The 14,270-nt window shown below is 41.5% G+C and overlaps 1 protein-coding gene across 1 annotated transcript; it reads left to right on the top strand.

Annotated features, from left to right (window-relative positions):
- The first annotated feature begins 428 nt into the window (after positions 1–428).
- On the top strand, positions 429–14,176 carry LOC125242587 (sphingomyelin phosphodiesterase 1-like). The gene is given in 11 exon segments (XM_048151372.1): positions 429–799; positions 2,196–2,341; positions 2,780–2,941; positions 8,969–9,127; positions 9,561–9,749; positions 9,752–9,922; positions 10,161–10,336; positions 10,780–10,974; positions 11,317–11,487; positions 13,219–13,393; positions 13,837–14,176. Coding segments are annotated over 11 exon segments (1,917 nt in total). The 5' UTR covers positions 429–762; the 3' UTR covers positions 14,173–14,176.
- Positions 14,177–14,270: the final 94 nt, after the last annotated feature.

The following is a 14,270-nucleotide window of genomic DNA, read 5'->3' as shown; positions in this document are numbered from 1 at the left end:
GATGGAAATATTGGTGATTTTTGTGCTACTTTCGGAATTACCCTAATGCACCTTAATACAGACTGCTATTCATTACTATTTTAGGTAAGTAAGTACACGCGCGATAACACATATGAAGTGCAATTAAAGCCGCTTAATTGAGTAACAACATTATTAGTGCGATTGACTAAATTGAACGTGCTTGTTGAGTGCTAATTTTTAGTGTTCCGTAGTCAACTAGAAACCTTTAGTGCATTTTCACATTATCTGATCCGATATCGGATGTCGGAAGGATTTCAAAGGCAAAATTCAAAGATGGCGGCTTAAATATATGGGATATCGGTCCTACATCCGATATCGGATCGGATAATGTAAAAATGCACTTATAGTTTCGTTATGTCTTAGCTCCTTATAATAAGTGTCCCCTTAACGTAACGTACCGTAACTTTAATCGTCAAATTTTTGAGTTTACATCTTATTGCAAAATGCATGTGGGATAACACATTATTGCGTATCAGCATCCTATTGTGACTGTGGAAACTACGGAATTCTACACTGAGCGTGGCCCGACACGCTCTTGGCCGGTTTTTTACACTTTGATACGTTGCTTTCCACGCCAAAAGGGTATTTCGCTTCAAGTGTAGGCACTTCATGTTGATGATTGGACCATAGCTATATTATAATTAATTATGAACGTTAAATTTAGTTACGGACGTATGTAATCGGATGCATAGGTAATATTAACGTCGGAGGGGAAGGATGAATTGGCTTTTTGTTTTAATTATGGTGGGACCGACTACCGCGAAATTAATATCTTACGGTGAGTTCACGGGTAACTTATTAACATCAATATCGTTTAATGCCTAACCAGAAATAAGTATATGATTTTTCCCCTCACTAGCTATGAAACACGTGTTTTGTCCTTTAATACCAACGGGTAAAAACACATTTTATCCACTAGTGGATAAAGTAATTCGACCTTGAATAAAGTCAAATTAACTGCTTAAAAATTTATAAAAGTAGGTGAATCTATAGTAATAAAGATGATTTACCACCTGTGGAACTACTGGAAGCAGTGATAAACGCATTTTTTGCGTTGTAGTTTCCTCGCTATAGTGAGGGGAAAAGTTTTGTGTTACACTCGGGTGCAAATGTATTTTACTTCTCGTGTGTTAAAAAACTCGGAAGTTCAGGATTCTATTCTCGAACCACTCGCTTCGCTCGTGGTTCAACTTTAGAATCCTTTCAGTTGCTCGTTTTTCAATTCCACACTCGGCGTTAAAATACAACTTTACCCCCTTGTATAATAATAGTTATTTGTTATACAAGGGGGCAAAGTTGTATTTTAACGCCGAGTGTGGAATTGAAAAACGAGCAAGTGAAAGGATTCTATAGTTGAACCACGAGCGAAGCGAGTGGTTCGAGAATAGAATCCTGAACTTGCGAGTTTTTTAACACACGAGAAGTAAAATACAATTGCCCCCGAGTGTAACACAAAACTTTTCCCCTCACTATAGCGAGGAAACTACAACGCAAAAAATGCGTTTATCACTGCTTCCACTATTTCCACAGGTGGTAAATCATCTTTATTACTAGATTCACTTACTTTTATCAATTTTAAAGAAGTTAATTTGACTTTATTCAAGGTCAAATTACTTTACCCACTAGTGGATAAAATGCGTTTTTACCCGCTGGTATTAAAGGACAAAACACGTGTTTCCGAGCTAGTGAGGGGAAAATAACTATTGTCAAAGAGGGCACTGTTATTCTGATGTATGGGGTGGCAGTTCAATATATAGTATGAAGAATATACATACATACATACATACAATCACGCCTGTATCCCATAAAGGGGTAGGCAGAACACATGAAACTACTAAAGCTTCAGTGCCACTCTTGGCAAATAAGGGGTTGAAAGAAAACGAAACTGTGACATTGCAGTGACAGGTTGCCAGCCTCTCGCCTACGCCACAATTTAACCCATATCCCATAGTCGCCTTCTACGACACCCACGGGAAAAAAGGGGGTGGTGAAATTCTTAACCCGTCACCACACAGGCTGAAGAATATAGTTTAATGAAATTTCCCAACATGGCGTGTAGTCATATATTTCTGGTCAGGGTTTACATCACGATTATGATGTTGGTTAGGAACTCTGTTTTGCGTTTCCCAAGCGTCTAAAAAAGCTAACTTGCCATTTTATTATTTCCTTCAAAGATGAAATTGAAGACTTGGTCATTAAGTTCATGGAGCAACGGTTAACAGAAAATGAAAGACAGGAGTTAAACGATGTGTTTGAAATCCTCAGAATGCCTCAATATGTGTCCGAAAGTTCTATCAAAAATATGTCTAAACTTCAAATGGTAAGTCCTCAAACGTGACAGTCTAGTCTGTCCTTGTTCGCCACCATAGGGATATTTTTTTTCCAATTTTTCATTAACACTCGCACAGTAAATAAATATGCACTTGCACGCAAGCGGGAGTTATTGAAAAATAAGAGGGAGTTATGTTATAAATTTCAAGTATCATAACTAATTTTTTTATAAATTTTACTTAGGTTAGGTATTATATTAGTTAGTTTCATTAAAACATGGTATTTTCATAATTTGTTTTTATATAAATACCTAAAGTAAACTTTTTTATCGTTTTCTTTTCTTTATTGCAAGCCAAACCATTGTGTGTAACTCAGGACGTATGAATATTGAAAACTCGAGTCTTTAAATCGCTCCAGCAAGCCGTCGCGGTCTAACTCACTCTCGTTTGCAATATGTAACTTCCGTCCCACGTACTCTTAATTTCAGAGTCTCCTGTGCTTGGGATGCCAAACAGCCGCAGCGGCACTTATAGTCGGTGTAGTGATTGGACTCCCAGGTGACGTTCTTGCTTCAGTAATGACGCTGATCTGCACGATACTGGGCATCGAGACTTACGCCGTGTGTAAAGGTGTCACGGAACTGTATGTGGTAGGGCCAGAACCAACCAAAATAAAGACCAGAGACAGTGATATATAATTAAGGGCATTTTCAACATTTGGGACCCCCCGATTAGCGTAAGTTGTTAACAAAAATTAACTCGATGTCAGTTTTGTGACGACAATTATTAGGCATAAAATCTGTCTAAAAACTTACTTTTTTCACATTCGTTTATAATTAACAGAAAAACAATATTTTTATCGAAATTTCATGCTTAATTGTCGTCACAAAACTGACAGTGAGTTAATTTTTGTTAACAACTTGCGCTAATTGGGGGATCCCAAATTCTGAAAATGCTCATAATACAATAAGTATAGCGAATTTTGTCGCCATAGGACATCGCGTCCTGGAAAAAAATAGGTACAGTCAGCAATATTATTAATTTAACAACTTTGCCATGCCACTTTTCTCTCAGCTGCTGACTGTAGACTCATCGTTCGACTCAAGCGACTCAACGAGCTGTACCTTGTACCTACTAGGTACTTATTCGCATTTCCTTTATTCATCTTTAACATTAATAGGTAATCAAATTAAGTAAATATTGTGGGTTATGTAGCGGGTCTTGCTTCAATCAAACCACAAAAATGTTCTCTTTATGAAGTCTATTTGAACAGAAAATGTCACATGTAAACAACACAGCACAAAAGATAATTCAGAACGTGAAAAACAATCAATTCGCGTAAGTATGGATCGGGCGCCGGCGAGGCGCGGGGCAGCGTGGAGTCGGCGTCGCGGCTGGGTCGATACTGGCGTGTCGGCCGGCGCGAGCGCGGGGCCTCTCGCCGCTACGTCAGCTGATCGGATGTCCCCGCCCACCGCGCCCGCGCGGCGGACGAAGGAGATTCAATAGAGTAGCTAGGATAATGTATGAAATATGAATATTGTAAGTATAGATATAGTTTATGATTTAAGTATTGATATTGATTTTAGTAAGTTTATTTATGTTTATATTGCATGTGAATTTTTAATGTACAAGTGAATGTTATTATATAAGTGTTTGTGTTTATTATTTATGTTTAGTGTGATAGATATTATAGTATTAATGGTATTAATGATATTTAGTAGTTATGTAATAGGTATGTATATAAGTAAATATTATGATGATTATTTAATGTTATATACATGTATTTAATAAAGATAGGTAAGTACAGTGGTTACACCACATCACTCCCTCCCAGAGACCGTCTCACGGGCGATAATAATCTCTATAGTAATCTGGAAACGTCACTCGTCTGCCGGATCGCGTAAGTGTTTTTGGATTATTGTTTTCAGTATCCGTGGTCTTCTGGGGGTGTGTACTCGTCTTATCTTTCTTTCTTTCTTTTTCAGGTTCTTTGACTGTGCTGTTGCTGCTATCTTCGAGCGTATAAGCTGGCTTCAGTCTATCAATGGATATGGTGGTTTCTTTTCCTTTTATTTTTAGTTTCCAGACTTTATCTCCACGTTCTATTACTTCGTGTGGCCCGGTATAGGCTGGCGTTAGTGCACCACGTACAGCGTCATCTCTTACAAAGACGTGAGTAGCTGACTTCAGGTCTTTAAAAATAAAAGTATTTTTATTTCCATGTCTCGAAGTAGGTACAGGGTGCAGCTGCTGGGTAATATTGCGTAAGCGCGCAGTGAAATCGGTGATGTCTGTTGTCGTAGCTTCGCTTGGCTGGAAGAACTCGCCAGGCAGCCTTAACGTTTCACCATATACAAGCTCTGCGGATGATGTCTTCAAGTCTTCTTTGAACGCGCATCTTATTCCTAGTAACACTAGTGGTAAAGATTCCGTCCAGTTTTCCTGCGCGTGACAGACAATGGCTGATTTCAAATGCCTATGAAGTCTTTCGATGAGGCCGTTGCAGGCAGGATGATATGCCGTCGTACGTCTGTGTTTGAATCCGGCGATTTTTGCCAAGTATCTGAAGAGTGCCGATTCGAATTGGCTTCCGCGATCGGTGACAATGTCTATGGGGCAACCGAATCGGGATATCCAGACAGACAGGAGGGCTTTGGCGACTGTTTCGGCTGTGATGTCCATCATCGGAATAGCTTCTGGCCAGCGTGTGTAGCGATCTATTGCAGTGAGACAGTAGCGGTAACCTTGAGATGGCGGCAGAGGTCCGACGATATCAATGTGAACATGCGAGAATCGGGCTTTAGGTAGTTGATATGTTCCTAAGGGTGCCTGGACGTGCCTTGTTACTTTAGAAAGTTGGCAAGCTGTGCAGGCACGTGCCCAGTTACGACAATCTTTGTTCATATTTGGCCAGATAAATCGGTCGGTTACAAGCTTCGCTGATGCCCTAACTCCAGGGTGACTCAGCGAGTGTAAACTATTGAAAACTTGTCGTCGAAATTCAGGAGTCACGTAAGGTCGAAGAGTTGAGGTGCTACAGTCGCAATATATGTCGGTGGCGGAACCAGGTATCTTCATCTTCTGCAGCTTGATGGTATGGGTTGTGTCACCGTCTAAAATGCGTTTCAGCTCTGAGTCCTTTCCTTGGGCTTCTGCAAGTTGTTCAAGGTCGACAGGCTTTTCTAGCTCTTCTATCCGTGACAGTGTATCAGCTACCACGTTGTCCTTTCCTGATATGTGACGTATATCCGTGGTAAACTGAGATATCAGGTCTAGATGGCGAAATTGTCTCGGTGAGCAGTTTGACTTGTGTGACGCGAAGGCGAAACACAAAGGCTTGTGGTCGGTGTATACTGTGAAAACTCGTGCCTCTAGCATGTGTCTGAAATATTTGATTGCGTTATATATAGCTAGCAGCTCCCGGTCATATGGAGAATATTTTTGTTGAGCGGGGTTCAGCTTCTTCGAATAAAACGCAATCGGCTGCCAATCGTCTCCGTGCTTCTGCTGAAGTACTGCGCCAATCGACGTATCTGACGCGTCTGTGACAAGTGCTAAAACGGCTTTACCATCTGGGTGTGCTAACATGGCTGCGTCACATAGGCTCTTCTTGCAGTCGTTGAACGCCTTTAAAGTGTCGTCCTGCAACACAACTGGCTGTGATCCTTTGACTGATCCGATCAGTAAGTTGTGCAGTGGAGCTTGTAACTGAGCTGCTCGAGGAATGAAGCGACGATAGAAATTGATCATTCCCAAGAATCTTCTGAGTTCTTTGATGGTCTTGGGAGCTGGGAATGTCTCGATTGCTTCAACTTTCGCTGCCAGAGGTTTCGTGCCTTCCGCCGAGATGTGATAACCAAGGAACTTTACTTCCGGTACGCCAAAGGTGCATTTGGCGGGGTTTATGACCATGCCGTAGTCCCGTAGCTTGCCGAACAGCTGTTTCAAGTGTTCTTTGTGAGCCTCTTCATTCTCCGAGAAGACGAGAAAGTCGTCTAAGTAGGCGAATACAAAGTCCATTTCTCTTGTGACTTCGTCTACGAACCTTTGAAATGTCTGCCCGGCGTTGCGGAGGCCATATGACATAAAAGGAAACTCGTACAATCCAAAAGGAGTCGCTATGGCAGTCTTGGCGATGTCGTCAGGGTTTACCGGTATTTGGTTGTACGCTTTTACTAAGTCTATAGTAGAGAAGACGTTACAACCTGATAGCTGGTGGGCAAAGTCGTGAATATGGCGGAGAGGATAACGGTCTGGGACAGTTCGTGCGTTCAACTGACGATAATCTCCGCAGGGTCTCCAGCCGTTATCCTTCTTCGGTGCAAGGTGTAATGGCGAAGACCAGGGGCTTGACGATGGGCGCGCTGTTCCGTTCTTGAGCATAGCTTCGAATTCGGCTTTGGCAATTTTCAGCTTATCGGGAGCTAACCTTCTCGGTGTGCAGTGCACCGGTGGTCCTTCAGTCGTCGTGATGTAGTGCAGAGTGTTGTGCTTCACTTCGCGGTGAATACCAGGTGGCCGTGTTATCTCCGGGTAATCTTTCAGGATATCATTATACTTCGACTCACCGTTGAGGGTTTTGACGGAAAACACGTTGTCCTCTGGAGTCACGGCTGTGGCGATAGCTGACAGTAGTGTAGTGCAGTCTATTAAGCGCTTTTGGCGGCAGTCGACAGCTAAATTGTAATGAGATAGGAAGTCGACGCCAATGATGGCTTTGGAGACATCTGCTACGACGAATTCCCAATAGAAGTCTCGGCGGAGCCCGAGATCTAGGCTCAGCTGAAGGTGACCGTAAGTATTGATAACTGACTCGTTGGCAGCGTACAGTTCGTAGTTGGTTTTTGGTCGATATTCGCGTAATGCGGTTTTAGGAAAAACGCAAAGATCACTTCCGGTGTCTACAAGGAATTGCATCTTTGACCGTCGGTCCGTGACGAATAAGCGACCGGGTCTGGGGCTGGGGCAATCGCTGGCCGCCATTATCGATTGCCCTGCTCGTTTCCCGATGAGAAGTCGCAAGGTTTGACGCATCTCGTCGCCTCTTGTTGGAACTTGAAGTGGTACCAGCATACCGGAAATTTGCGGTAGCTAGATTGCGAACGCTGCTGACTGTAACCACGTCGCTGGCTGTCGCTACGCTCACGGTGCTGTGGCTTACCTCCATCTCTGTATCTAGGGCGAGATCGTGACCGCATTTCGTTGGTCAGCTCCTGCATCTGTTTTGTGAGTGCGGCGATTTTACTAACCATGAGGTCGGTGACTGATTCAGGATGGCCGGTTGTGCTTGCTACCTGTGGGGTACTTGGAGCGATGTCCCATACACGGTCTGCTAAATCCGCTAATGAATCGAGGGTGGACGTGGGCTGGGTAGCTACAGCTGATTGAATATTATGCGGCAAGCGGCTGGTCCATATGGACTTCATAAAGTCCTCAGGGACGTCCGGCCCGGCGACGTGTTGCAGGTGCCTTAAAAATTGAGAGGGTTTTCTGTCGCCTAAATCCTCATGGAGCAACATGGTTTTCAATTTCTTCTCCCGTGAAGCTGACAGACGCTTAATAAGCTCACTTTTCAATTTTTCGTACTTATCTGACGCGGGAGGGGATATAATTATGTCTTTTACCTCTGCTGCGTATTGTTGTTCCAGCTGAGATAGAACGTAGTAAAATTTCGTCGTATCCGAAGTTATATTCGATAATATGAATTGGCCCTCGACTTGCTTGAACCATACTTCCGGCTCTTGCGGCCAAAATGGAGGTATCTTTACGCCGACGCGGAACGTCTCGGCGCCGGTTGCAACATGTTCGTTATTTTTCCCAGGTGGGACACTTTTCACACTTTTAGCACGTTCCTCTTCGTTATCAGACATTATGATTGACTTACGGTTTCCGTAGGTTGTTATGGAAATTCACCAGAAGAAAGCTGCGGTATTTGTTCAAACGTCGGGTCACCAGTGTGGGTTATGTAGCGGGTCTTGCTTCAATCAAACCACAAAAATGTTCTCTTTATGAAGTCTATTTGAACAGAAAATGTCACATGTAAACAACACAGCACAAAAGATAATTCAGAACGTGAAAAACAATCAATTCGCGTAAGTATGGATCGGGCGCCGGCGAGGCGCGGGGCAGCGTGGAGTCGGCGTCGCGGCTGGGTCGATACTGGCGTGTCGGCCGGCGCGAGCGCGGGGCCTCTCGCCGCTACGTCAGCTGATCGGATGTCCCCGCCCACCGCGCCCGCGCGGCGGACGAAGGAGATTCAATAGAGTAGCTAGGATAATGTATGAAATATGAATATTGTAAGTATAGATATAGTTTATGATTTAAGTATTGATATTGATTTTAGTAAGTTTATTTATGTTTATATTGCATGTGAATTTTTAATGTACAAGTGAATGTTATTATATAAGTGTTTGTGTTTATTATTTATGTTTAGTGTGATAGATATTATAGTATTAATGGTATTAATGATATTTAGTAGTTATGTAATAGGTATGTATATAAGTAAATATTATGATGATTATTTAATGTTATATACATGTATTTAATAAAGATAGGTAAGTACAGTGGTTACACCACAATATTTTTTTACGGAACTTATGAAAATCATCAAAATCGCTTAATCTTCACTGTATCTGCAGTACTACACCTACTTCTATTTTTAAATCTGATTGTAGCCTATCCTGTCCTACATAATAAAGAACACCCCCGAAGCTGAGCCGAAGTCGTTTTGCGGGCTAGTCTTTCAAGTCGCGGAAGACCCCGATGTCTGCGCCTACGATGACCCCAGATTCGACTGGCATGTCCACCTCCCGGATCCCGCTATTAAAAAGAAAGTAAGCTATAAGCTGAAGCAGCATTCAGTCAATTAAGTACCTATATGAAGCTTTTGGTACTTGATTGGGACCTCAGCAATCGAAGTGATGTAGAGAGCCATGTTATCATTGTAACTAAAAACTAAACACACGTACCCCACTTATGATATACAAGCGAGAAAACTTGAACCCGCGGGATCCACAGGAGATTTTTCTCTTTTCAATAACGGTCTAAATTGCCGCATGATTCTGTTTGTTATTCAAAATATTCACGAAGAGATAAATTCTCAATTGAGTCGTTTTTAAAGTTATAAAATACTGACTGTATTGATATTGATCAGAAAAGTTGTCTAAAATCAAAAACGCTATTCAGCCCTTTCCCTGGTTCCCCTTATTGAGAGATTTAAGCCGTGAATGAAAAGATGCCTAAACTCTTTCTTGTTGTTACATTCAGCGCCCGACCTACAGAAACAAGCCCCCGAAAGTAGCTTTAATCACATACGCACACAATGACCCTTTATACAAGCCGAATGCAGTGGCCGGCTGCACTGAACCTGCTTGCTGCCGTGCCGGCCAAACTGCTCAAACCTCCTTCGACTCCTACATTGATGATTCGATTTACGAAAAAGTCTTATAAAACACGGTGATGAAATGTTGTTGGATTTGAATGCGGCTGCGTATATTAGAAAGATGCACTATGAGATAGTTAAACGTCAGAAAGTTGCCCCTGCTGGTTATTGGGGCGATTACAGAAATTGCGATACGCCGCTCTGGACGTTCGATGACGTGATCGACAGAATTTCTGATGCACACAAGGTACAGTACATACAAATCATCAATCGAATTTGTATAATACAATATCTTGCCTCTAGTCAATCATTTACGAACATATTGCACGATGAGATTACCTAGTTAGATCGTATAAAGACTGACGAGACTGCCCCACTTGAGAGTGGCTGGCAGTGGCACAGATTCCACTGTATAATTTATGACTTATAAAACTAATAACTACCTACAATAGGAAAGCTTGGGCTAAGTGATGACCTAATTTCAGAGCGTCGACGTAGTTTACTACATGGGTGACACCATTGACCACCACGTTTGGGAGACCACATACGAACAAAACGAGGCTATGAACGGTTACGTTGTCAAAAAACTCAGGCAGAGCTTGGGCGACAAAGTGATGGTCGTACCTGTCGTAGGCAATCATGAATCGCAACCTGTAAACCTGTAAGTTATAGCTGCTGCCTACTTAATTCCGCAAGTATGTATATTAACTTTCGATTCAGTTTGGATTAGATGAGAGCGACTACCAGCATATTTAGCATATCAATTAATTCTACGTTATATCTATGTCAGCAAAATATCCCTTCGCTCACTGAACTAATTATTAAAGGGGTCCACAAAATTCCGATTTCATTGCAGCCTTGCTACCGCCACGTTTTTGGCAATCAACGATTCTGTGGACTTTTAAAAAGAGGCCTCATGATACGAAAGTCAATCTTGTCGATACTGTGGACCGAGACAATTGTGGCCATAAATAATAAATACAGGTACCTAATTAAAAAGGTCTCACAGGCGCGATCTAATCCTTATAAAACTAGAACTACTGTAGTTTGCTGAAAAGACTAGAGTAAAATCAATAATTCATTGTGTTGTTTCGTACCCGACAGGTTTGCCCCAGCATCCGTTTCTGGAGAAAATCTAAACACGACGTGGCTCTACAAATCGCTCGCCAAAAAGTGGAGCTACTACTTACCCGAAAATGCCAGAGCTACATTTTTGAAGCGTGGAGAGTACTCCGTGCTTCTCAGGCCGGGGCTTAAAGCTATCGTTTTGAACAGCAACGTGGCATATAAGTTTAACTTGTAAGCTACAGATCATATTTAAATCTTCTCTAAAACATGCCTATGTACCCAGTCCAGTAAAAGAATGGCTTATAGAAGTTATAGATAAGGCAATCTATGTATGGTCGTTGCCAAAAGGGGCAAGGGGCAGCTGTAGCCTAGAGAATCAAATTCCTAAGAACTAAATGTATGGGCCTTCCCTCTCCTGCTCCTCTTCAGATCCGGCCATCAGCCATAAGAGCTGCCACTCTTCAAGACCATCAACTGGCAATGGAGACGCTCTCGTATCCACACATACCTATATTTTATGATCTACACGGGTAAAAGGCGTTACAGAAAGTTTTGAGTCTTATTTCTTTTTAGCTGGCAAGTTTATGATCCTCTCGATGCCAAAAATCACTTGGATTGGTTGGTAAGTGAGCTGTACACGGCGGAGCTGGCGGGCGAGAGGGTGCACATACTAACACACATCCCTCCTGGCGACGCTGACCTCACCTACACGTGGACCAGGGAGTATAACAGAATTGTGAACAGGTAAAGCATAACTAGTTAATTTAGAATTGGTACGCGATGGGAGGAATTTAATTTTTAAATGAAAAGAAAAAAGTAAACAATATTTTTTATTGCAGAATATAAAAGATCGTTTATTAATTTATAGCGTGTCACATATATTTCAATCATTCAGTATGTTTATGCACAAAAATCGGACTTTTCTGAAAATAGTATTCATCATCCTCTGAACAAGATTTTCATCCATCTTTTTTGTCTGTTGATTCCGTGTGGACCGCAAGGAGTGGATATTTTGAATTATTTTGCCACTATTATTTAATTGTCCTTTAATGAAATAATGATTTGGGCAATAATTATTGCCTAGTAGTTTTCTGGAAATTCAACAATTTAGCAATCATTGACCCAGACCAAGGGGATTTTTCACGTATTTGTTCACAGTGCATTTTCGCCGGTCAACGTCCATCATCAATAACTTACAAACGCAAAAAGTTAGATCAACCAAATTTCTAATATAGAGTTATCAACGTATTAAAATTAAGATGTGATTATCAGTTTTTTTTAATTTTTAAATATATTTTTTTTATTCGTCGCTAAACGCGTGCCAATACTATGTTAACTATGCTTTAGGTAGTTTCATTGTAATTAAAAAACCGGCCAAGAGCGTGTCGGGCCACGCTCAGTGTAGGGTTCCGTAGTTTTCCGTATTTTTCTCAAAAACTACTGAACCTATCAAGTTCAAAATAATTTTCCTAGAAAGTCTTTATAATGTTCTACTTTTGTGATTTTTTTCATATTTTTTAAACATATGGTTCAAAAGTTAGAGGGGGGGGACGCACTTTTTTTTCCTTTAGGAGTGATTATTTCCGAAAATATTAATATTATCAAAAAACGATCTTAGTAAACCCTTATTCATTTTTAAATACCTATCCAACAATATATCACACGTTGGGGTTGGAATGAAAAAAAATATCAGCCCCCACTTTGCATGTAGGGGGGGTACCCTAATAAAACATTTTTTTCCATTTTTTATTTTTGCACTTTGTTGGCGTGATTGATATACATATTGGTACCAAATTTCAGCTTTCTAGTGCTTACGGTTACTGAGATTATCCGCGGACGGACGGATGGACGGACGGACGGACGGACGGACGGACGGACGGACAGACAGACATGGCGAAACTATAAGGGTTCCTAGTTGACTACGGAACCCTAAAAATGGATACTTATTATGTACTTCGGATACCTATACCTACTTGCTCGCGGTTTGGGAGGCGCGTATAAAGGCGTCCGTATAATCAAAGCTAACACGATGGATGCTGCACTTGTCCGTCCTATTGGGACGCTCTCAAAGGGCCTTACCTAGTGTTGACCCGGTAAGGGTTGATAAGAGTTGATGGACTCTAAAATGAATCTGAAATAATAAGTATGACAGCACCTAATCTAATCTATCGGCATGAAAATTAAAATTCAATTCAATACATAGATAAGAGAACCTATTATCCAAATATAAATATTCACGTGTTTTATAGTATACGTTTGTAGAGCAGATTGCTAAACTAGCCTAGTCCTAGCCTAGATCTGAACCTCTAAAACGCCCCGCTTCGAGCGCTGTTCAATATCCCATACAATATGAGGCTTATACCAAAGCGTTTCCGAAAGAACTTGAGGTAATATACCTTAATACATTGGAGAGATTGTATGTTGCTGACTAGCGCCGTCATCATTTCTAAAACCCTTTAAAATACCTATCCTAAGGTTCGCTTCAACGATAGCCGCAGAATTTAACGGGCACACGCATGTGGACGAGTTCAGGATCTTCTACAACCCCTCAGGCCAGGCCGTGCGGGTGGCGTGGAACGGAGGCGGCATCACCACCTTCTACAACTTCAACCCTAATTATAAAATAGTCAAGTTCCATCCTTTCTCATTTGTAAGTAAAATAACTGGTATCAGATACTAATAGAACGTAGGATCAGCACTTTTGTTCCTCGGTGAATTGTCGCCAGCCAAAAATTTGAAGATTTCTTCAAACTTCACGATGCATTGAATATGTACCCATTCATGGCTCTTGAGCTTAAAATAATCCCTTGATCTTAAAGAAATGCTTAGGGCTGTAAATCAAATTAGAGACTGAATGCAGCAGGATAAATTAGCTTAAAACCTTTCATAATTGTTATGTTATGAGCAAACATGTGGATCAGTGTTTCTATCACAGAATTTGTGGTATCTTTTAGACCGATTTGAAGACGCCGTTGTGTGTAGTTGCTTCTTCCACTCATTATACAGTACCTAAAGCCCTCGCTAATTTCAAATTAATTCCAACGATGTGACTGATACATCCAAAACAATAGAACCAATTTTTTAATCCACCAGGAACCCACGAACATCGAGACCTACATCTACAACCTGACCAACGCAAACCTCAGCCCAGACCGTAGACCCCACTGGTTCAGACTCTACGACTTCAAACGAAAGTTCAGACTGCTCGACTTATCGCCGGCCTCGATGCATGATCTGGTCACCAGGATGGTCACAAAAGATAAACAACTTTTAGGAATGTATTCTGATTACTTGTACAAGATGAGCGACGCGAGACCACAGTGCGATACAGACTGTCAACTGGAGGAACTGTGTAGAACCGTTGTCACCGTTTTGTGGGAAAGAAAGAAATGCGAGGATTTGAAGAAGTTATACTATAGTTTTAAATAGAGTATCCTTTTTATTAATAACTATAGTCTTTTTTGTTCTACTACGTGTAATTAAGAGTAGCTGTCCATTGGCAGAGTGATGCAGAAAGCTGGCAGCAT

Source organism: Leguminivora glycinivorella, chromosome 3 (genome assembly GCF_023078275.1).
Source record: "Leguminivora glycinivorella isolate SPB_JAAS2020 chromosome 3, LegGlyc_1.1, whole genome shotgun sequence".
In the NCBI taxonomy this organism is placed as follows: Eukaryota; Metazoa; Arthropoda; class Insecta; order Lepidoptera; family Tortricidae; genus Leguminivora; species Leguminivora glycinivorella.
The sequence above is the reverse complement of the archived record's forward strand: the minus strand, read 5'-3'. Positions and strand labels throughout refer to the sequence as shown.